General features: G+C 43.3%; 1 protein-coding gene across 6 annotated transcripts in view; it reads right to left on the reverse strand.

The window, feature by feature from the left end:
* FRMD4A (FERM domain containing 4A) overlaps window positions 1–22,162 on the reverse strand; it is a 380,907-nt gene that overhangs the window by 46,835 nt on the left and 311,910 nt on the right. For all 6 annotated transcript variants that reach the window (XM_062631904.1, XM_062631905.1, XM_062631903.1 and 3 more), the window contains 4 exons: window positions 17,060–17,143; window positions 9,599–9,664; window positions 9,307–9,364; window positions 7,465–7,551 (listed from right to left, as the gene is read on the reverse strand). In XM_062631904.1, coding sequence (XP_062487888.1) covers window positions 7,465–7,551; window positions 9,307–9,364; window positions 9,599–9,664; window positions 17,060–17,143 — 295 coding nt within the window. The remainder of the gene's footprint in view (window positions 1–7,464; window positions 7,552–9,306; window positions 9,365–9,598; window positions 9,665–17,059; window positions 17,144–22,162) is intronic.

Consider the following 22,162-nt stretch of genomic DNA (forward strand, 5'->3'; position numbering starts at 1 on the left):
GGGCCCCTGCCTGGCTCCATCTGCTGATAAAAATGCTGGGGCCTTTGGAGCAGGGAGTCCTGCTGGGCTAAGAGACAGCATCTGAGAAGGGCGGAACACATGGGGAGCCTCCTACCCCTTCAGAGCCAAGCATAAATGCTCAAAGAGGTCTCAGTGCTGCTCCAGATCTCCACCCGAACTCTGGGCCGCTGAGGTCCAATCTATTTCACTGCGCTGTCGGAGTGATTTATCTTTGCATCTTGTTGAAGTTCTTGCTGTGCTGCAGAATCATTTAAGACTTGGCTGCTGCTTTTATAGTGAATTACCCTTTAAGACCTGAATACGAGAAATCACTTACAGCCAGCGAGTTTTACTTTGATGAGACTTTGATGAGACCTATAGTTAATGGTAGCCATGGGCTTGACTTGGCTGGATCAGGGATAAGATGTCATGTCGTAGCCTTCATGAATGTAAATTCTCACAGAAATCCCTGGGGACTGTGTGCCTGATGCTATCACCACAGGACACATAAACTTAACCGCCAAAATACAAACCAGTGCTGGCTTCCTTGTAAAACAGCAGGGCCTTAGATTAGCGTTCACAAGCATTGTACTGAACAAGCTACTTACTTACTTAGATAACGAAAACTGAGCATCATTGTTCTATGAGTGTAAAAAGTTTCTTTACCTACCCAATCTATTTAGTCCTGTTTGCAAGAGACACTGAAGCAAACTTTTCCCATACGAGAAAGAGTGATGATAATGACCTATACCTGTTAATCTATCCTGGTTCAACCTTGGAAAATTCCATGCAGCCAAACTCCTTCTGTCTTGTGCCAAGCTATGGAACCCTTGTTTCTCTCCACAAAGTTATTTTCTAGGTTAATAGCAGCTTCTTTCTCTGACTGCCCTGATTTATGCAGCCTGCACCCAAACCCAGCTCCTACAGCTCTGCTGTAGGATACTTGTTGTGGGCCAGGTGGTGAATGGGATTGGGAACCGATCAATGTTAAAAGTGACCACTCTTTATGGCTGCTCTCTGATCCCTTCTCTGGAGCAGTTTCCTTCCCAGCTACACAATTGTACCAGTGTGACTGAGGAAGGGGCCCAGGGGAGGAAATGACCTGTGGTGGCAGGACTGTGATGGGGGAGGAGGGCCGTGAAGGCCACTTCAACTGGTACTGCTGCCAATGTTCACTGAATCTCAGCCCAGTGGCATGCTCAGCCAAATCCGGTGGAAACCAGTGTCAGGGACAAAATCCTGCTTTCCAGCCCAATGTGCTCTGATTTATTCACCTCCCAGTGCGCTTGGCAGCTTTGTGGCACAGTAATGTGCAGTGGTAAAGTGTGGGGTAGAGGGTGCTGAAAGGGGGAGAGCCTGGTGCTGGATGGTAGACACCTGAAACTGAGGGCAAGCAGCAGCCAAAAAAGCGCAGGTGAGAACATGGTCTCCTATGTAACAAGGATGGAATAAGACATTTCATCAGGGGAAGGTCTTAAACTGTGGCTGCTTTTCAACAGTCACAGGACTGGGTCTTACATTTTGATATGGAAGGAAATCAGGCGAGCAACCTCTATAAGAAAAAACAGCATGGTGAGGAACCTCGCTTTGTCTAGGTCTCCCTCCTCCAGTGCTCCACATTTCCAAATACAAACCCAAGACTGAATTACTGCACTATAAAATGAGTTGAACCCGCCGTGACCTGAAGACTGGTTCAGTTTACAGCCAAGTCCATAATCCAAAAAGCATGAAGGATCAGCAAGGGGAAGAGAAATAAAAGCGCTGAGCAGAAGGAGTCAGCAGGTAGTCCTTAGCAGTCAGCTAATCACAGTGAATAATTTATCACTGCTATGCCGCTGGGACTCCACTGGCTTTTAAACCAGTACTTCCTGGAAATGTGTTCTGCTCCTCTTGTATCATTTGTAAATGTGAAGTCTTTTACCCCTGTCTGCAAGGCAAAGATATTTGCAGAGGTCTTAGGAAGTGATGCTGTTCCAAGAACAGCCCGGTTCGACGTGAGTCCAGCATATTGTGTCTGGCCCCAGTTGATTGTGGATGCTCTAGAGAAAGGCCAACCCTTTCTGACTATACCTTGTGGCTCAGTGCTATGCCAATGAGAGAAGTGTTACACATGCTCCATATCTCTGACAACAGAAACCAGGTAGCTGCCAAATCAAAGACCCTCCTTGAACATGAGGGATTATAAACTGTCCCAAAATCCTGCTTGAAACCAACCAATTTGATGTTAAAACTCTTGATGAAAGGTCACATTTTAAGTCCTATCTTCAACCCTTCTAAACTCTTAATTTCTTATGTGGCAAGGAGTTATACAAGTGACTTGGGCTCCCTGGAACGGATTTGAATTTCATGTTTCTTCTACCTTTTTTGACTGTCCTGATGTTCTGTGGTCAGTCAGGATAGAGACCAATTTGTCAGCTCCCTCCTCCCTGTCATTCACTGGTTTCTCTACATTTCACATCAATCCCTGCTTAATGTTTTTCTGCCTTACTGGTCTGTCATTCCTTCACCACAGGAAGCACAAGTTTAACCACTCCATCAATGCAATTACTGGCTTCATTATGCCCTACAGCAGAGAGGATCTCTATTTGTTCTGCAATAAACCAGCTCTTAATTAGGCTGTTGCTCCTCCTGTGTAAATAGCTCATTTTTGCCTCTGGAATTGGGAAAGCTCACTCTATCCTTTGTTTGGAAAAGGCCAAGTAACATCACACAATGATCTTTCACTTTCTGGACAGAGAAAGTGCTGATTACTTTGCTCATTCTTTGGACAAGCAGGTGATTTCTCTCTGATCAGACACTTAAAGCTCCTGATTTTACTTTGACTTTGTATTGCATGGTAGGATGTGTCCAACTCAGCTGTTGGTTTTGCATGTTTAAATGGGAAATCAATCTGTTACTGTTGCTTTGGATTCACAACAAATGAAATTCTTCTGTAATGAGAATCCATAGAGCATTGTGCAGACCTTATTGGAAGGGACAGAGTATTTTCATAACATGCTTCATTTCATCTCAGAGAAAGGATAACACTGGGAAAAAATGGCAGAAACTGATGTTTGGCTGTCATAGGAAGAATCTTTGTCAAGCCACATTCACAGCTGAATTTTGGGATATCTTATTTCCAAAAGTCTTTATTCCCCTTGGGTTCTGTTCAGTCACCCAGACAATGGGAACACTGATCATGTGTATGAGCCTGAGAAAAAAGGCTCATCTTAAGTTTCATTGCCACTAGCCCTCTGTAAAGAAAATGGGTATTTCTTGCAAAGCAAACAAACACTATCAGACTCCACTTTAAGGTGATTTTATTTCTGGTGACAAGTTAAACATTTTCTCTGTGTGTTTATTGGCCATATGGAAGTCCTTTGGCTGCCTTTGTTAATCATTCACTCTTCAGCTTGGAGTGAATTGTTTACTAACTGTTAAGCTGTGTGCACTAAAAGATGCCTTTGGGCTCTTAAATCAGTAGGAATATCTCACTAGAACGACAGAGATTTGCCTGGTGCTACTACAACTGCTTGGGCATGCAGGTCTCACAGCTCCCGGCTATGCTGCTTCTACTGCATGCACTCCATCTCTAGGGATGGAGTGGAGTTACATCCCTACCTGCTGGTTAAAATGAGCAGCCATCACTCACAGACAATAGAACCACTCAGGGGGCTGCTGTTCCTTGCTCTTTCTTTCCAATTGCTCTCCAATTGCAATTCCAAAACAAACCCCAAATGACCCTTCACTGAGAATGATGGGTTTGTTCACTGCAGCCTCAGTGGCTTTTGGGAGAGTGGTGCTGGCACATCCTCTCTGAGACCAGGTTCCAAAGATTTTGCTTTGGTTTACCATGAATATTGGATAGTGCTGATCCAAGGTGGGTAGAGCCCAGCAAGATAACTCCTTTTTGGTGGGCTTTTCAAGGCATGCCAAGACTTGAAGGGCCTTTTCACAGGGAGGAGTTTGTAGAAGCTCTGTTTAACAGAGAGGGAGATGGATTCTACCCATCTGGGTGCTGTGTTCTGATTCTACACAAATGACACTGGTTCTACAAGCTACTACTGAACTTCCAGAATGCCTCAGAATATGGTTAGCAGGACAGCAGCCATCCTTCCTCACTTGACACTCCTTTCTTCTTGTTCAGCTGCAGTGGTGGATTTTGTGGAGTATACCCAAACTCTTGCATTTATTTAATACCTAAGAATGAACATCTATCAGATCATAAGTGATATGGACAGTATCTGGGTTCAAACAGGCAACATGCAAAAGGAAGCCTTTGGCAGGGCTTGCTGAGTCTGTGAGCTAGCCCCTGAACATATGGAAGAGAGAATGATAAGCTTCAAAGTGATGGCTTTTGGTAGCTCCAGGGCTTCCATGGAATTCAAGCACAGGCAGGAGGAACAGAAAAGTAGAAGCATTGAGCCATATTAGGCTCTGCACCCCATCACAAGCTGCATTCCAGTTTAATAGCCCTACATTCCCATCTGAACCACCTCAGACTTGGTGCCAGATCCCCATCTCAGCTGCATCCCTTGTAATGCTGGAGGACTTCTGCCTGAGTGAGAACAGCGCAAGCAAGATCAGGTTCTGGCCTTGTGTCAGCCTCAATTCTCCTCTCTGGACTCATCCAACTTGCTGACAAACCTAGTTAAGTATCTAGAGACACATGGCTGATTTACTCCAGCAATTGAATAAACCATGGTTTTGACTGACTGCTAATGGGATTGACTCAGCTGCTTAGTGTGGGTTACAGCTTTCTTTGCAAACACAGCAAGCATGGAAATCTATCTAGGATGACATATAGGAAAACATTACAAACTTCTTTGTGAAACAAGCAAGGTTTTTATATGCATTTAATGTAAATATATCTTGGTTTAGGTTGGTTTCTTGCTACAATTTTCTGCTTGTGTTTCTTCCAAGGAGATTGATTTTTTCCATTGTAATTTTTCAATTTATTTCTGGCATTGGCAATATGCAGGAACACCATAATAAAGATCAGAGGAGACATAATCTCCATCCCCTCCCCATTTGAGCTTTCAGAAAGTTCAGTAAGGTTTACCCCTCCGCTTTGCACAGCAAAGGCTAGAACCAGCCCATGCTGGTGTAGTGAAATGAAGGTACTATGGTAAACTCCCAGATAGCAGGGATGGCAAGTGCTATTTTACAATCTAATTAGCAGAGGATTAAACCTTGTGCCTTGCTGAGGCAGCTGAGCTGCTCTTGCCCGAGGGGTTTTACCACCTGTGTAGGGTAAGAAGCCTTTTTATTTGCTCTGCAGAGGGTATAAGCACTCCATGAAGAAATAATGAAGTTTCAGTCACTCTATGCAAGTTTTCTCCTTGATTTAGGCTGCACATTTTGGAATAGCCCTGCCAACAGATGGGGTTTGCAAGCATCATGTAACAGAGAAATGCTCATTTAGGCTGTCTTTTCACTGCTGTGGTCTCTGGATTATGGCAATGGACAAATTCAAGCCCGGAAATTCCTGCTTTCCCTTTCCACACAACCTTCCCTCCAAGATTTATGACCACTACTGCTAAGCCACAGAATTTCTCAGTGGTTTATACATAAGGTGGCACCACTGGTTTGGGTCTCCTGGATTTCATACATCATTTTCTCCCCATAAAGAGAAAAACTACAATTTTTTAGGATTACACTTACAGAAAAAGGGTAGGAGATGCTATAGCCCCTGATTTGAGGGACAGTGTGAAAGCTAGAGGTAAGTTATGGGGACACAGAGACAGGCCAAAATGTTATCAAGCTGTAAAACCTATGCTATGATCACCCCAAGTGGCTAAGAGGAAGATAAAATAGAGAAGCTGAAAAGAAGGCTTGAGTCTTCTATTGGAAATGCCTGTCTCATGTCATACAGTCAGAGTACCTGACCTCTTCTTTCTTCTGGTGCTCTCCATCAACCTCTTAATCCCATCAGGGTTGATAAAAATGACTCTAGCTTGTGAATGGCTGAGTCCTGTCATGGCAGGGCATTATTTTCCTCCACAGAAATGTTTCTATTACTAAGACTTGACTTCTGAAGGCATCTTTTAAGGACATGTCTTCCCTGGGGTGTTGGCACTAATGGAGATATGTGGGTGCAAACACCTCGCCTGGGCATGTCTGAAACTATCGTGTGTGAGTATGGCTTGCCCTGCAGGCAATGATTGATCCCAAATAGGTGTGTCTTTTAGAGCACAGATACTCTGTGAAGACCTCCTTACCCTCCTTGTCCCTTCATTCAATGAATAAATAGCTTTCATTGAATAAAAGGCTAATCTATACACCTATTGTTTCCGGCTGTCTCCTTAGCAGTTGTTTTCTACCAAAACCTTGATTCTAATATATTTTAATATAAGATGCTACCTGTGAGCACCAGGCAGTGTCCAACTTGAATGTGATCAGAGAAGGTGAAAGAAAGGGAGGAGGGATATTGGCACAGAGGCAATGCAGAGAAATGCAGTACATAAATTCAGTGTGGAAGCATTTGCATCCATAGAATTGCTGCCTAGTTGCTCCCAATCATTCAGTTCTGTAGCCTGCAAGCAAGCCTGAAACCTTGCCTCCTGATATCTCCATGGGTTTGCAGTACAACAAATTCTGTTGCAAACAGATTGTGCATGCCCACCTACAGGGCATGTGCTCAGAGAGGAGCTCTTTCTATATTAGATGGCATCCTAGGTAGGAAAATCACAACACATGGGTAGGATGAGCTCAGAGGATCAAAACATTCCTCCTCCCAAATGAAAAAGACATTCCTTAGCTGGATTTCTCAAAGGCAATTTGGAAGGACTGGGAGAAATTCTGATTTTCAGATGCACTGAAAGCTTCACTGAAAATAGGAATAACGAGACCAGGCTGACATGGCATCACTGACCAAGCCCTGTGTTTGTAATCAGATCTGTGCATGCCATGCTTGGATTTGTGAGCTATTTAAAAGGAAAATTCCTAAACAAATTAGATACTGTGCACAAACCTTTTCATGCCTTTTTGTTAGGTATATGGTCAAAGTCATCTTTCCCTGCTAGCTTGACATTAACTCTTCAGTTAATAAAACTGTTGCTTATCAAATGTAATGCTGCTCCTGGGGAAAAAAATGCCATTTTTTTAAAAAGGAAAAGTCCTTCCTGTCTCTTTTTCTCTCTCTCAGATCATTGGCTTGAAAATACACTATCAAGGGTTAGCTGAGCACTATCAATCCCACCACAGGCAGTGGATGGAAAGCCTCCAGCACCTGAGAGAGTCAGTCAAGAAAGAAATGTAAGTTGCAAGATTAAGTGACATTTATTTACCCCCATACCATATCATTTGATAAATGAAGAGCTACTTTTGTCCATTAATTCTTTGCTGACATTCAGGCAAGTCTGGGAGAAAATCAACATCCTTCAAAATCGCATGAATCAGTGCCAACATTTGTACATCACACCCTCAAATTGAGCTATAACATGTGTGGCAAGCCCAGACCTTGATAGAAAAGTAAACACTTACCTTTCTTGGTTTCACTTTATCATGGTAGTCATATTGAAAAATCCCCTTGTAGCTAAGTCCTAACCACCAAGGAATTCCCTGCTTGTCCTGGAAGAAAGAACAGAGGGAGCTATATTGAATGGGATGGGGAAATGCTGGAGATTTCCTAGGTTGTCATTCAAGGTGAGGACTTGTTTTTAAGCAATATCTCTACTGCTGTTATATTTATCCCTGCTGAATTTCTTCAAGTCACAAAGCTCCCTGGTGTTTAGGAGAGATCTGTTTCAGTTTTAGCCATCATATATATATATATAAAACCACTTAAAATGCATCAGATGTGACCAGGGTACTCAAAATGATGCTGAGGGAGGTAGAGAGATTTGACATGGGTCCCTTGTGCTGTGGTGCATACTCTTTCTCTTCCCTGTAAATTATTCACTTTGAACACTCAGATGGGAGAGAAAGGAAAGCAAAACACCCATCTGACTTGAATTATGTGGAGGGATCTTAGCATGAATCTTGAAAATGCAGCAGTAATGGGATCTGAGAGCTACCAAGTGATAAGGTCTGACAGGCTTGGACTCAACTGCTTTGTGGCTGAGTGTTCAATAAAATGACCTTATGGAGTAATGGCTGATATCTGATACCAGCCTTTTTGCAATTTACTGAACTGGAGTCCTCAATTAAATTACATTTGTTCTGTTAATGTGATAGAGAATAGTGGGGTAAAATGCAGCAGAACTAAAACCTCCACATCAGTCAGAGCCAAACCTATTATGGGCAATGTTTGCTGCCTCATTGCTGCTCACTGGTACCTACTGATCATGGGGAGTTCACTGGAATAGCTCTCAGTTGTTTGCAGGCTTGAACACCCAGCCCAATCCACCATTTTTTTCTTGATCTAGAGTAGTCCAAGAGATCTGGATGCAAAGGGAACGGGAGGGATCCTGACCTCTGGCAAAAGACGAGGCTAATGCTTTTCACAAAATGCGATACACATTAGCAGGAATAGACTAAAAATGACTCAGGTACTGTCAGATATTTGTGTTTTTATGGTACTCCATGTGTTCAACACATTACAGATGTATGAAAAGCTGTATAGTCTGTGCAGAGAGAGAACGATGAAACACATCAAAACTTCAGGGGTGATAGATGAGGGAATATGCTCTGGGGAGTGGATCTAGCTTGATTTATATGTTTATTGATTTCTCTACTTAAAAAAAACTAACAAACAGCCTTACTCAGCTGGGAAGTAATAATAATTATATGAGACTGGAAGATCTGGTGATAAATCATTAGACAAAAGAGAGATTCCATGAATACCTGCATTAAATCTACATAGTTAGAAGCAGAAAGCTGTTTGGGGAGGGCATGTATTATCTTTAAGAGTATGGGACAATGATTTGGCATTAAAAAGATTTACTATATCTGTATCCATCTACCTATATCTCAAGTGAAGGGAGCTGCAGGTCATGGCTGGCCTTAGTTGCTCATGGATCTGCCAGCTGGGAGAGACGTGACCTCCTGGAACTACAAAAGAGTGAAGCATTGAGTTTGCCAGTGACCTGGCACCAGTGATGTTGGTGCTGGTTCACTGGTATCCCCAGATCTTGCTGCTACCTGTGGTCTGAGTAAGTCCAGCACAATAGGACTACAGGAGTTTTTATCTCCAAGAACAGGATTTTCCTCTTTGGAGCTGTATTTACCAAACATTCACTACACAGTTGAAATAAGTTTATCCTACCACAGGAAGTGAAACAAGACTTTAGTAGCAACGTATTGTATTCTGAAAGCAGGATTGTTATTTGTACCTCCCTCCAACAACAGTTTAATTCAATAAATGACCCTTTTTGTGTCACGTACCTTTACTGCGTAATAATGCACTCCATACGTTGGGAGGGATTCTACAATGCTCATGTAGCTGCAAAACAACACAAGAGAATAACATGTCTGAGGAACTGAGAGGATGTTCTGAAAAATGCTGTAATAAATTAATTAAATTAATAAATTAAAAAAAAAATATTAAAAATAAATAAAGGATAGAAATACATCAAATAAAGCATTAATGAGATGGGAGACATGGTTACATATTGTATTTACAGCCCTGTATAAGTATATCCTGGTAAAACAAAGAAGTCACTCTTATTTCACTTACTTCACAATTGCTTGACCTCTTGTCTGTCCATTTAGTTTCTTGTAATGTTCAATGACTCGATCCTCACTGGAAAGGAAGAAATGAGATGTTTTATATAGTGGCAGACTAAGAATCTTGCCAGAAATGTAGAGATACTTCTGTTAATATAGCTACCGACAGAGGGAATCAAAAGATGCCAAGCAAAAGTGTTAGAGAAGGGGACTTGATGCAGCCCAGGGTAAACAAGGGGGACTCGTAGACTGACAATAAAAGTGTTTTTCTAAGAGCTGGTTTTCTGAAGAACCCTTTTTTACTCACAAACACATTATCTTCTTGTACAGACTTTCCCCTCTGTGCATCACTTTCCTTACCTACATATGATGTCCATGATATTACATTGTGTGACAAACAGATTTGTGCTGGAACTGCTCAAGCTCTGCTTTGTCCTGACTGGTGCAACTTCTTTCCAAGCCCACCACATTATCTGAAAGCCAGCAAAGCTTTCAGAAACTGCTGGCCAGGAACATCCCTAGGCCTCACAGATTAGTTCCAACTGCAACTGCACAAAACCATGTACAGGAACACCAGTGGAAGTACTCTGGAGCAATCTCTCAGCAAGGATTTGAATTCCTAGTGTCCACAGGGGCAATGTCTGTACCAGCAGGTTACACAGTGGCAGGAAATGTTTCCAAGGCACTCAAACTTGGGTCCCTGTACTGATAAAGTACTAATGTGCCTGTGCTTACTTTTGGGTTGTACTAATTTGCATTCCCCTAGGCAACTCCTGGGTATGTATTGGGAATTAGCATGGTCCAGGGTTTGTTATTAACACTGCTTTAGAGACAAAGACATCTATATTAAGATATAGATGGAGCCTGTTCCACACCAGTGGGCCTCTGTGTCAGAGAACAGTTCTGGGGGTGTTTGATAAATGCATGTTGAGACATTTGCCTATACACGGTAGAGATGCAGCATCCAAGAGCAGATCAGCATGACCCAAAATAAAAGACTAAGAGACATGTGTAAGTTCATTTTTAAAGAACCTCATTCCTTCTTCTCCAGTAAATGGGTAGCAGGAGAGAATGGGGACAGACCTATCTGATGCATAAGATAAGCTGTACAGCAAGGTCACACTAAAAGCCAAGGATCTCCTTTTGAAGGTTCACAGTGCTCTCTGATTTCAATCATGTTCCTCTCTTCAGCCATGCAAGTCACTGCAGCCTCCAGGCCTGGTACTTTCAGACTGGTCTGATTTTGGTTCTACTCTAACTCCCAGCAATGTAATGCCCACAGGGCTAGCTCAGTTACACTGGCATGACAGAATACTCAAGTCCTCAGGTTTAAACCCAATCTCTTGCTCTCTATGTTGTAACACCAAGGATGGGAAATCTGTTGAGTACCCCTAGAGATACTGTACAGACTTTGCCAGTCCAAGAGGAAGGAAACTTAAACTACCTTTATGCCACATTTGTGCCCTCCCCACCTGGCACAGCATAAGCTTCCAGTAGTCCCAAGTGTCTGTCTAATGCCATCATGCTTCATGTGGTTTAGCCCAATGTGAACTGGCATTCCTCCCTCCCTTCATTTCCTAGGTCCAGCTGGACCCCCTTAATGGGCCTTTAAAGGCAGCCACATGGATGTCCACCATGTGGTTATTCCTTCCCCAGGCAAAACTGAAGCTGTTTTTGTTGCTAGACAGTGTGAAGAAGCAGAGGAGTGTGGGGTGGTCTGGTGGATGACCTCACTGAGACTGCTCAGAGATGCCTATGGGGACTTTTGTGGCAAACTGCAAAGTGTTTCACTAGCCCTGCTAACATGGCTGTGTGTGCTCATTGCTGCCTTCCCCGTGTGCATCTTTGTGCCAGAGAGATCTGTGTGGAGCCAGAATTTCTTTTACAAGGAAATTTCCCTTCCTCTGCTGGGCACAGCCTTCATAATGCCCTCAGGGATGTTACAGGTAGAGGCCACACAGAGCCTGCTGTGAAATCACACACAGGATGTTCTGTTCTGTGGCATCACAAGGAGGACAAACTGCATTGTGAGGTGACAAACAAGATGTGCTCATGTGGGGCCTGACACAGGGGAGGTGAAGACCATGCATCCATCCCTGGTGATGCAGGGAGAGGACCAGAAACCTCAGTGTAGACAGCACAGAGCAATTCAAAGTAGATAGTCTGTTGCATTGTCAGCAGAGCAAACTGTTCCCCAACAAGCCTGCCATTTGCCTGATAGTAACTGTTGTCCTTACTCACCAAGTGACTTTCCCCAGTCATCCTGCAAAAATAAAAGGCTTTTCTGGGGGTAAGGTGATGTCCCACCAGCAGGCCACAATAGGTACATGGTGGTGCCTGAGTCAGTGACAAATTACTTGGGGAAAGGAATGGTCCAGCTCTCCCATCATACCCCTCAGTATAATTTTAATGCTTAGGAAATGGTCTGTAAGCTGTAAATTCAACAGCTATGAAACCATATTCAGACCACTCATCCAAGCAAGTACTACAGATGTTATGGGCGTGCACATGAAGGCAGAGCTTGGGTCTCCTGCCATGATTATCATAAACAGGATTACTTTTGGAGCAATAACTGAATTACATGAGTGTTCAGTACTGGAAGATCTCCAAAATACATCATTCTTAATAAAAAAGATAGACAGAGAGGGCTTACAGCCCTTTGAAATTACCTCTTAAAAACACGATTACATGTGGATTCAATTCCTCTGTCTCAGACAGGAACAAGTCAGGAGTGGCTTCTCAGAAAACAATGGAGTTTCTCCAGTGGAAAATGCTCATAACTTTGGTTTCCACTCTGTGCATTTATTGTACAGATCAAGCTCTAATATTGATGCCATTCAAGAAAAGGATAGATGCTCCTACATGCTGATTATCTGATGTGATTCCAGATGTGCTGCTTCCTTAAAAATGATTCTTATAAACTGATGGATATGTTCCCAGACCATATCCCTTGGGTAGGGAAGCCAGTCGATGGCCCCTTTCTTTCAAAGGACACATGAGATGTCAGGGATGCTTCCTGAACAGTGGGATGAAAGAAGTTGTGTTCTCAACCCATATTAGAAGACGTGGGATAGTTCAGGTTCTACCCAGTTCTCCTAAACAAATGCAGGCAACCCTATGCTTCCATTGCTCTGTTAGGATACTGATGATCTTCCTTGCCATTGTATAAAATTTTAAGGTCTACAGATGTTAAATAGCAGATAAGAAACATCCTTGTTTCTTCTTTCTTTGGACAAATAAAGTTTATCAATCAAGCCACCAATATTTAAGGATATGCTGCCTTTCACCTTTCTAGAACACTGGGCTGGCCACACTTTAGGGACAGAAACAGGTACTCCTGAGCACAATTTATCCAATCTATTTCAGGTGGCTTCCTTGGGAGGAGGTTACTGTTGCTTCTCTCCACTGACAGTAAAGGGAGATGAGGGTGCCTAGCTCAGATGGAGAGGTCTACACTGAGAAAACATTCCTGGTCAGATGAATCATAGAATCATGGAATGGTTTGGTTTGGAAAGGACCTTAAGATCATCCAGTTCCAATCCCCTGCCATGTGCAGGGCCTCTTCACACTAGACCATGTTGCCCAAGGCTCTGGCCTTGAAAGCTGCCAGGGATGGAGCATTTACCACTTCTTTGGGCAACCTGCTCCAGTGCCTCACCACCCTCACAGTAAAAGACTTCTTCATTATATCTAACATGAACTTCCCCTGTTTAAGTTTTAACCCATCACCCCTTGTCCTACCGCTACAGTCCCTGATGAAAAGAATCCCACATCAGCTGTGTGACAGTCACTGCTCTAACAGTTCTTTGAACTTCATTTCCATTCCCCCTGCCCTGTGCAAGAAGGATCATCCAGCACAGAGATCACTTTCTGCCTCCAGCTCTGGGACACAGAGGTGAGCCTGGCATGTGCCAGTGAAAACAAGCAAAACCATTCATGGGGCAGAGGAGCATTTGCAGAGCTTATGGAGGTTGTCCCCTGTCACTTCAGCTGTTAATCTCCGAGCGGCTGCCATGCTGCTACTGACAGCTGGGGGAGGGCTGGGACACCCCTGGACCACCAGCTGACGTCTCCTCTCCCCCTGCTCTGCCTTGTTGCTGCAGCAGTGACACAGAAACTCATTCATAGCACCGGGCTGACAAAGGATGCTTACCTAATGTGGAGACACGGAGGCTGCTGGAGCACTACCATCTGTCTGCCAGCTCATAAAACATTCCCTCTAGCACTGCACAAATTAATAGATGGATGATATCCTGCAGCAGACAGCTTGGATAGAGATCTCTACAGCCACCAAGAAATCCCTCCTGCCCCAGCAGCTTACAGAACTGGACAGCAGACAAATTGCAAGCAATTGCAGGGCCAGAGTTTCTCATTGTAAGATCCAGACTTTCAAACATAATAGTTTCCCCCTCTCTCTTTCCAGCACACTGAGCTGTTTTAAGTAGCTGTCTACTCATTGCTGCTCCTTACTGCTGTTTTGTTTCTAACCTGATTTTTCCATTTTGATTATATTCATGAACTTACTAAAGTCTTCATCTGCAGTCATACGCTGTCGCACTGAAGCCAGCAGAACATCTCTTGGGCCAAAGGGACCAAGCCCAGGTCTGTGTTGTGTTAGTGAAACTAAAGATTGATTTTCAGAGTGGATTTTCTGTCAATGCTGATGCTTTAGGTTGCTAAAACTAAGCTTGCATTCAAAGTCTGCTGGGAGCTGGGAGAGGTCTATCTTCCCCCTGGTCTGTTGAAAATTCCATCTGCACTATTGCATCTCCTCCTTGCCTTACTGACAACCTACTACTGGGCTGTCTTGCTGGAGAGGATCTGAATTGAGATAAAATGGAATGACAGTGGCTGGAAAGGAGCACTGTGTGTTAACACAGTTTCTAAAGGTTCTCTCCAGTCTCTCTGTTTAGTTTTGTGTCTAAAACAATAAACACTGTCAGTTGTTTCCATGCATGGCAAGAGAAATCACAGCTCAGGGCCCTGGCTTCTGGACTGTGTGGGAGGACCAGAAGCTCAGTTTTCATTTACAAGGAAAAAACCCTAACAAACCAACCCAGCAAAAAGCCCCTTCTTGCTTCACCAGTAATCAGTGATGCTAAGAGATTCCTGAGAACAAGCATCTGATTCTTCTTAATCTGTGAAAAGCTGGAAACGGCAACTTAATATGAAAATTACAACCTTCCACTTTGTTGTGAAGTCTACAGTCATCCAAGAAGGAGTTACAGTGGAGGGTAAGGCTTGCAGCAAGAGTACACAAACAGAAGACTCAATGAAGGTGGAGCTGGAGGCATCAACCTGGGCTGATTCAGCCCTTGCTGCATCTAAGAATCCAGGACTCATCCCACTGGTCTTACTGTGTTTGATAGGAACAACTTTTTAACAGTGTATGATGGAAGTGCTGTATTATTTCCTGCAGATCTATCACAGTATTTATTTGATTATCCATTTTATCACCTGCCTTTTAGTCCATTTTAGCTGAAACAAATATAGGACAGAGCTCTTTTGGTTGTTTATTTTTAACTAGAGCCATCCCATCCCTAATGTTTTATATGTTTCTTTCCGGAGTTGGAAATTCACTTGTCACTGCCTTGAGATAATGCTGAAGAACTGCAGCATGAAACAGATTGCACACAGAAAAGAGCAGGATGAAATTTGAACAGGATGAATTGGTACAGAGTATGTTCTATACACAGTTCTAAAAACCTGTCCTCTTAGATCATTGAAGGTCTATCTGTACTTTAGAGGCTTTGTCTGATTCACCATCAGCCTAGTCTTGAGAGCATTCGGTGTTTCAGAGGGTATTTATGAAAAAGCCACCATTAAAAGGTAATGAACTACTGACGCATAGGAGGTCTCAGACCTGGTTACTGAAGTGAAATCACAAGGGAATCACAGGATGTAGCCACTAGTTTTATTACCCCATTGGCAACAACCAGCTTCCCAACTTGCGACCTCTCCTCAGTCATATAAGAACTGCCACAACATGAAGTACAGCTGCAAGAAGTGCTGTACCTTGTGTGCTGTATATACATTCTCAGCATGAGGTTTTACACAGCCCTTCTTGCTTCATGTGACTCAGTGGAGACAAAGCCCAAGGAGACTGTCCTACAGGCAGAGACAGTCCCAGACCTCACTGAGATTTCCATCAGAAGTCCATAACGTTGGCATGTTGACTAACACTTGCCAGCACTGGGGGCAGGCACCTCAAGTCCATGTTGCTGCTGAAGGGTCAGATTTGCCTTCCCTGCCCATGGCTATTTGTTCCCACCTCTCCTCCTGAGGTGCTTTTTAGCAGGAGCTACCAGTGTATCAATCAGACCAGGCTGGAAGTATACTGCTTGTCAGTGTGTGGATTTGTTTGTGGAAGAAGGAAAGCAGTGCTCTGAAGAGGGAGCCCATTCTTCTTCCAGTGAAATGGTAGCCTGCATTTATCAATTTTTCATAAAGATTTGGTTTGTTTCTTAAACAGAAACACCAGAAGACTGTGATGATCCACAGCTTTTGTGTCAGTGTTCCTAAACTCAGCTGGGGACCCTGAGTATCTCCTGATGTGCTCAGAAAGTGATTTGGAGACCTCACAGCCCAGCTTGCCTACAGCTTGACACGAGGTACAGCTAATTCTGGTATTGTAGCCATGCTAGGAAAAGCGGATGGCATTCCTGGCAAAGGGAAGAATTGAGATCATAAACTAGAAATGGATTTGTTTCCCCTTGCCATCCTCAGATTTCCAAGATGCAGAAATTAAGAGTAACAGATAAAGAAGTTCACTCCCACCCCCAGGCTTATAGCCTAATACTTTAAAGGGAGACATGAAAGAGGAACAAGCAGAAAATCAAGTGAAAGCATCTCCCCATTAATGAAGTCTTTCCCCAAATTCTTTCCTATTTGCACAGATAAAAGTCATAGGTAGGGCGGCACAAAGAATCTATGTGTGGGGCATCCCAAACTTAATTGTGACCCTGCTCTTACCCTGGGTTTAATTTTCAGTGTAATAAAGACAGAACTCCCAAGCATCCACCTCCAAACATCACCTCATTCGTATAAAAGGAGAAATAAATCCCTTTTAGTTCAGCTATGCCATACAGAGATACTTGCAAGATGAAACTCAGTTACTCAACAATAGCACAGAGCAGTGCAAAGCATTGATATTTCAAACTGGGGAAACTCTTTGCACAGATGCAAAGTGTTGGGAAAGGAAATAGCACATTAAGCCTCTTGATTTCATCAGGACACTTACATGTTTAGAACGAATATTCTGGACGGATATTTCTGCAGCCATTTGGCAGATGGGGAAACTGAGGCCTAGGGTGGGAGCTCTGCTTGTGTTGAATCATGCAATGAGTCAGTGTCAGACTCAGAGCTAGAAGGCAGGAATCCTTGCATCCCATTTCTACTCTCAGATCACTTCTTACCAGGGCCAGAACAGCATAAGACACTGAAAAAGCCATTCAGCAGCATGATACGTTACCAGTAAGCAAGGGAGGGATGCTCCTTCAGTGCTGGTGTTGGAAGCGCTGGCAGCTTCTTTAATTCATTCCTTACAACTTCATTGCTGAAAGAGAGTTCAAAAGGAGGATCAGGCTACAAGAAAACAACCACAATATTTGATATGACCTGACCTAGCTGGCAGGCTGCTACAGCCCTACATCTGGTCCTCCTTAACAAAAGGCACTGGGGTTTCCTTTTTCTTCTCTCTTTATTTGTTTTATGGCAGCCCAGTTAACTTCTCCCTCTGTTATCAGAATTAGAGAGAAGCTCTCCCAGATGGTTATGTTGAAGTGCTTCCTATCAGTGACTGGACACAAAAGCCACCATGTCACATGTCATTGAGCAGGGTCCTATGGACATCTTCATACACAGAAAAAACAAGGTGAAGAGAAGCACAAGCGATGCTTTCATCTGCAATAAAGCACCTTAATTTAATGCCTTCCAACCTGCTGCAAACAGTAATGATTTGCCTTTTAAGCATCAGAGGTTATTCTTAGCCCCTTGCCTCCACGACATGAACTTCACTGATAAGGCTCCAGCTTTAATTTGTGTCCTGCTACACAAAGCCCTATGTGGGACCAGGCGCAACCACTCCACCAGCCTCTGGTGGCTGCACTGGTCATCTGGAGCAGTCTCAATGCACATGAGAGAGTAGGGATTGCTCATGAAATGGGAGGCAGATTCTCCCAGAAGAAAGGAAACCATGGGTTGTCTCTAACCACATAAGGAAATGTGTGTGCATGAAAAAAAATCCCTGAAAAGCCTGGGAAGGAAGGCGGTGTTGCTGTTACTTTGAAAGCTGTAGAAATACACAGCCAAGAGGGCCAGACAGGACACTGAGGAGTACCAAAGAATTACTGTTTATTGGCTTACTTCTTAATAGCAAGTGTTTTTTTCTGCCTTCATGTATCCTGTTCTTTATCCTGCCAAAAAGGGTGGTTAGCCTGGAGCTGTGGACGGAGATGCCTCTTACAGAGCTCCAGATTTCCCAGGCTCTAGCTTCTCCTGCAGGGCAGCAGGGCCATAACCAGGCAGACAGGTAGTCTTGGCATCCTAACCAGGCATACTACATCTGTGAAAGGCCCAAGGAGCCCTTGAATGTTCCAAGTCACCCTGAGTTTTGCTCTTTTCTCTGGGACAGTCTATATGACAGCTTGTAGAGATGTGATACTGCTTCAGTTGTAAAAATCTTCCTACAGCATCCCCCTATTTGCACATCCTAGCAGCAAATCCCAGCACAACCTAGTAAGAACCTAGGTGGGTTTGACTAAACTGGAGTTTGCGGGTTAATTGCTAGGTTGAGCCATAGGGTCAACCACTGCCATAAATCCTGGAGCTGGCATTTTGGCTGTCCACAGGCTTTTATTATCATGGTAGTTCTCTGACAACAAATTAAGTAGTTTTAAACCAGGATCACAACTTCTAATCAAGGCAAATCTATGACAGAGGTGCCCAAGTCTCAGCTAGATTCAAACGCAGCAGAGTGAAGATGTGTAGAGCAGCACCCACAAGAAATGACTGAGGCAATCGTTTCTAGGCTAAGCCCATAGAAAACCACTCAGCAGCACCTCTTACGCTGAGTCAAATGTCTTCAGACAAAGAGTGTTTGAACACCCACTCCTGCCTAAATCCCATGGTCATTTGACCACCAGATAGGTCTTCCTTTGTAAGTGCAAATGCTCAAAACCTGTTCAGGTTTTTTCTTCCATGGCAGGTAAATATCTGCACAAGTCTGAACAAGAAGCTGCTCTGTTCCATGTTATCTGATGATCTGGGTGCTGTGTTCTGTGACTGACAGCCTAGACAACAAGCTGTTGCTGTTTGCAGAGTTTACTGGGTCTGCCCAGGGAAAGCTCCTCCACAGCATGTGCACACTCAGCTCTTACTGATTTTATTGACAGTTTAAAAGAGACTGGGGGAATAAAACACAGAACCCAGCACAATCAGAGCACAAGCAGCAGCCCCTGCCCTCAAGTGGAGATGCTTTTGGGGCTGGATGCTCATAGAAGGAAGTTGAGACATTTCCAAATCTCTTGTGGGAAAACACTAATTTCCAAACAGGGGCTTTCTGAGTGCAGAAAGCTGACAAAAAGGACAAGACTGGTGGTGGCTAACTATCCTTGAGAGTCTGGGAAAAACCTGCATTAGTAATGGCTCCCATAAAAGAAGGGGGTAACACCAGTCAGGTCAGTCTTTTCTGTCAGCAAGGACTGAAGCTTTTCTGTGCTGCGATAGTCTTTTAAGAATGAGAGAAAAAAACATTCTGAGTGATGCTGTTGAATGGGATCAGCATTTCTGCTCAGTACCTAGAAAATACTGTAAGGGTAGTGCCTCACAACATCTAATTTATTGCAGGTAATCACCTCCAGGAACAAAAACCTATTTCATGCTATGGTCCATATATTCGCACAGTCTTCTGGCAAGCATTGGCTCAGGACAAATGAATTTAGACTTCCCAAAGGCTGTCAAATTAAGGAAAAGGAGGAAAACAATGATTCAGGTTGCATTTGAACTAGTGGCCACTTTCCTCTTGGCTCCTTCTAAAGCACCAAACCCCTTCATTTTTAAAATGTTTCCAGCAGGATTACCAGTGGGTTTGTACTTGTGAAATATCTCAGTGTGTTTATTTTATTACTGTCTTTAGAAAGTGCTTGTTTAATCAGATCACTTGTGCTGCATTTATTTTCTATTCCAAAGTGATCAACTTCCAGGGTATATGGAAGGATGCTTTTGATGCTGATCTATTAATATATAGGGAAAAGATTCCAAAAACACTTTCTCTGTATCCTCTAGACCACTTTATTTCTACACTATGGTGGAAATTATGGCATTTAAAAGACTGAATGACAATTTGAAAACTGAACGGGAAAAGCCATCTGCATGGGTTCCTGAAAGTTGGTGAGATAGCCTGAAATAAGGTTGACTGACTAGAGAACAGACCTTGAAAACAGAACTCCTGAGTGCTGGTCTTAGTTCTGGTACTGCCTGATTAACGAGTCTTGGCCAAATAGTCATCACATGTCAGTATTTCTATCTACACATGGTGGTAAAAGATCCACCCGGGCACTTCATGAGCTTTTTGTGAAAAACAAGATTTTGGCAAACTGGCTGCAATGATTTTGAGCAAGATTATATATGCAGCTGTTTCAGGAAATCCATACATTTTTCAGCACAGTGATCAGGAACAAAACAAACCTTCAGGTTAAAGTTATCGACTCTTCTCAGCATGGTCATTCATTCTGGGGAATGCAAAGGGAAATGGAGAGTCTGAGATTCTCAGATTAAATGGTACCATGTTTAGGATCTTCTCCATTAGGTTGCTGAAAGCAGCCTGGGGTTTGTAACCCCTTCATAAGTTCCAACTGGTTAAATGTCACTTGGTTACACAGAAAGAAAAGTCAGCCTGAAACTATGTCAGATTACCATCTGCCCAAATGTTGAAATGATTGTGAAATTCTGCTGAACAGGAAACTAGCCATTGCTTTCCACCCTTGTTATTCTCTCAGATGTTGCTGGGGAATACATGGAGTTCACTTGAACTGTTTCCTATTGCTTAACTGGAGAAATCAAGAATGAGAGCCTGTCTGAGGAACTAGCTGCAGTGGTTCAGCTTTTGGTTTTACTTAGGGTGGTTAATTTCCCCTTCCCAAATCAAGGGACAAACGTTCAGTAGATGTTATTCCCAGCTGTTTAAACATAGATGCTGTTTAAGGTTGAAGAGCTGGATTCTGAACATGTAAACCAAAGTTGGTGTGAGTTTCCCAAGGATTTTAGTCCATGTCAGACTGGATTCTAAATCTGGTATGATTGATTTAGGGGAATAATCTCAACTATTTTAACAATATGCTATGCCTCCCCCAAAATCAGCCAGGGCGCCCTAGTTCCTTCCTCTACATAGGCCTAAAGAGAGTCACACCTGCAGGATTTGTGTTCATCTAAGGAACTGGAATTTGTCCTGTCCATGCTCTGCCAACCAAGTGTGACTCAGCTCCCAGCTAGAAACAAGATTAGCTTTAGCTAATAACCTTTACATCTGTCTGCAAGATACTAGTTTAGGAGATTCATATGTGTGATTCTGTGCCTTTGAAGTCTAATATCAAAAAGCACAGATCCAGTCTTCAGTTCAACCTGAGTATCAGCTGAACAGGGATACTCAATTGCCCTTAATTCAATGGTATGTTCTAGCCTAAATGTAAACCTTTTCCAAGCTTTTCAGCTGAAGGATCTGGGGATTCTCTTAAATAACACGAAAGACCACTCTTCTTTAATGCAGAAGACTTCTTAAGGAGAATAACTTCTATCTTAAACCTCACTCTGCCTATATCTCTATCAATCAACTGAGGGAGGTGCCATTTGTACAGTTCTGCTTGCAAAACACCGTGCTGGATCAGGCCATTTAGAGAAAACACTGAGAAATACTTTTCTTAGTTGATCTAAATGGCTTCAGGAGCTTAGGGTTTTTGATGGGCTTGGTTTTGATACAAAACACACATTAGAAATGTAAAAGAGCTTGGTCAAATTGTTCTCTTAGGTGCCAAATGGATCTGCCAGGGCTATTGTGGCATCTTAGCTGAAGACAAATAAGGTTGACTCAGACTATGTGCTCTCCAGGCTTACCAAACACTGGGAAGTCATTGTGATGTCTGAGTTAGATAGTACTCCAAGGTGGCAGGAATCAGGGATGAGATACTCATGTATGATGATATCCTACCAAAGGATTTAGAACATGTGTTTGAAACGGCACATTAGCCCCTTCTGGGGAAAGGAAAGAGGGGTACTATAAGCACAACCATTATTATGAGGCACGGGATGATTTCCTTATAAGCAGCAGTAGGAACTGCTGTCATTGCACATGCATCAGTTCAGAGGCAGAAAACTGACTGCTGGAGTTAATAAGATCAGCTCTGTTTTTTTAACTCCCGTGAAGACCAAAAAGCAGACTTGCAACTGCATTCAGGAGTCCTGAAACAACTCCTTGTGATGCACCAGTGGGGCTTGGAGGTAATCCCACTCTGGCACCATGGGCAGGTGCCAACCCACAGCTGAAATTGTGACAATTTGGCATTGGCCATGCCAGCCCCTG

This window comes from Pezoporus occidentalis, unplaced genomic scaffold, assembly GCF_034315485.1.
Source record: "Pezoporus occidentalis ecotype Australia unplaced genomic scaffold, CSIRO_AGI_Poc_V1 ctg38, whole genome shotgun sequence".
Taxonomy (NCBI): domain Eukaryota; kingdom Metazoa; phylum Chordata; class Aves; order Psittaciformes; family Psittacidae; genus Pezoporus; species Pezoporus occidentalis.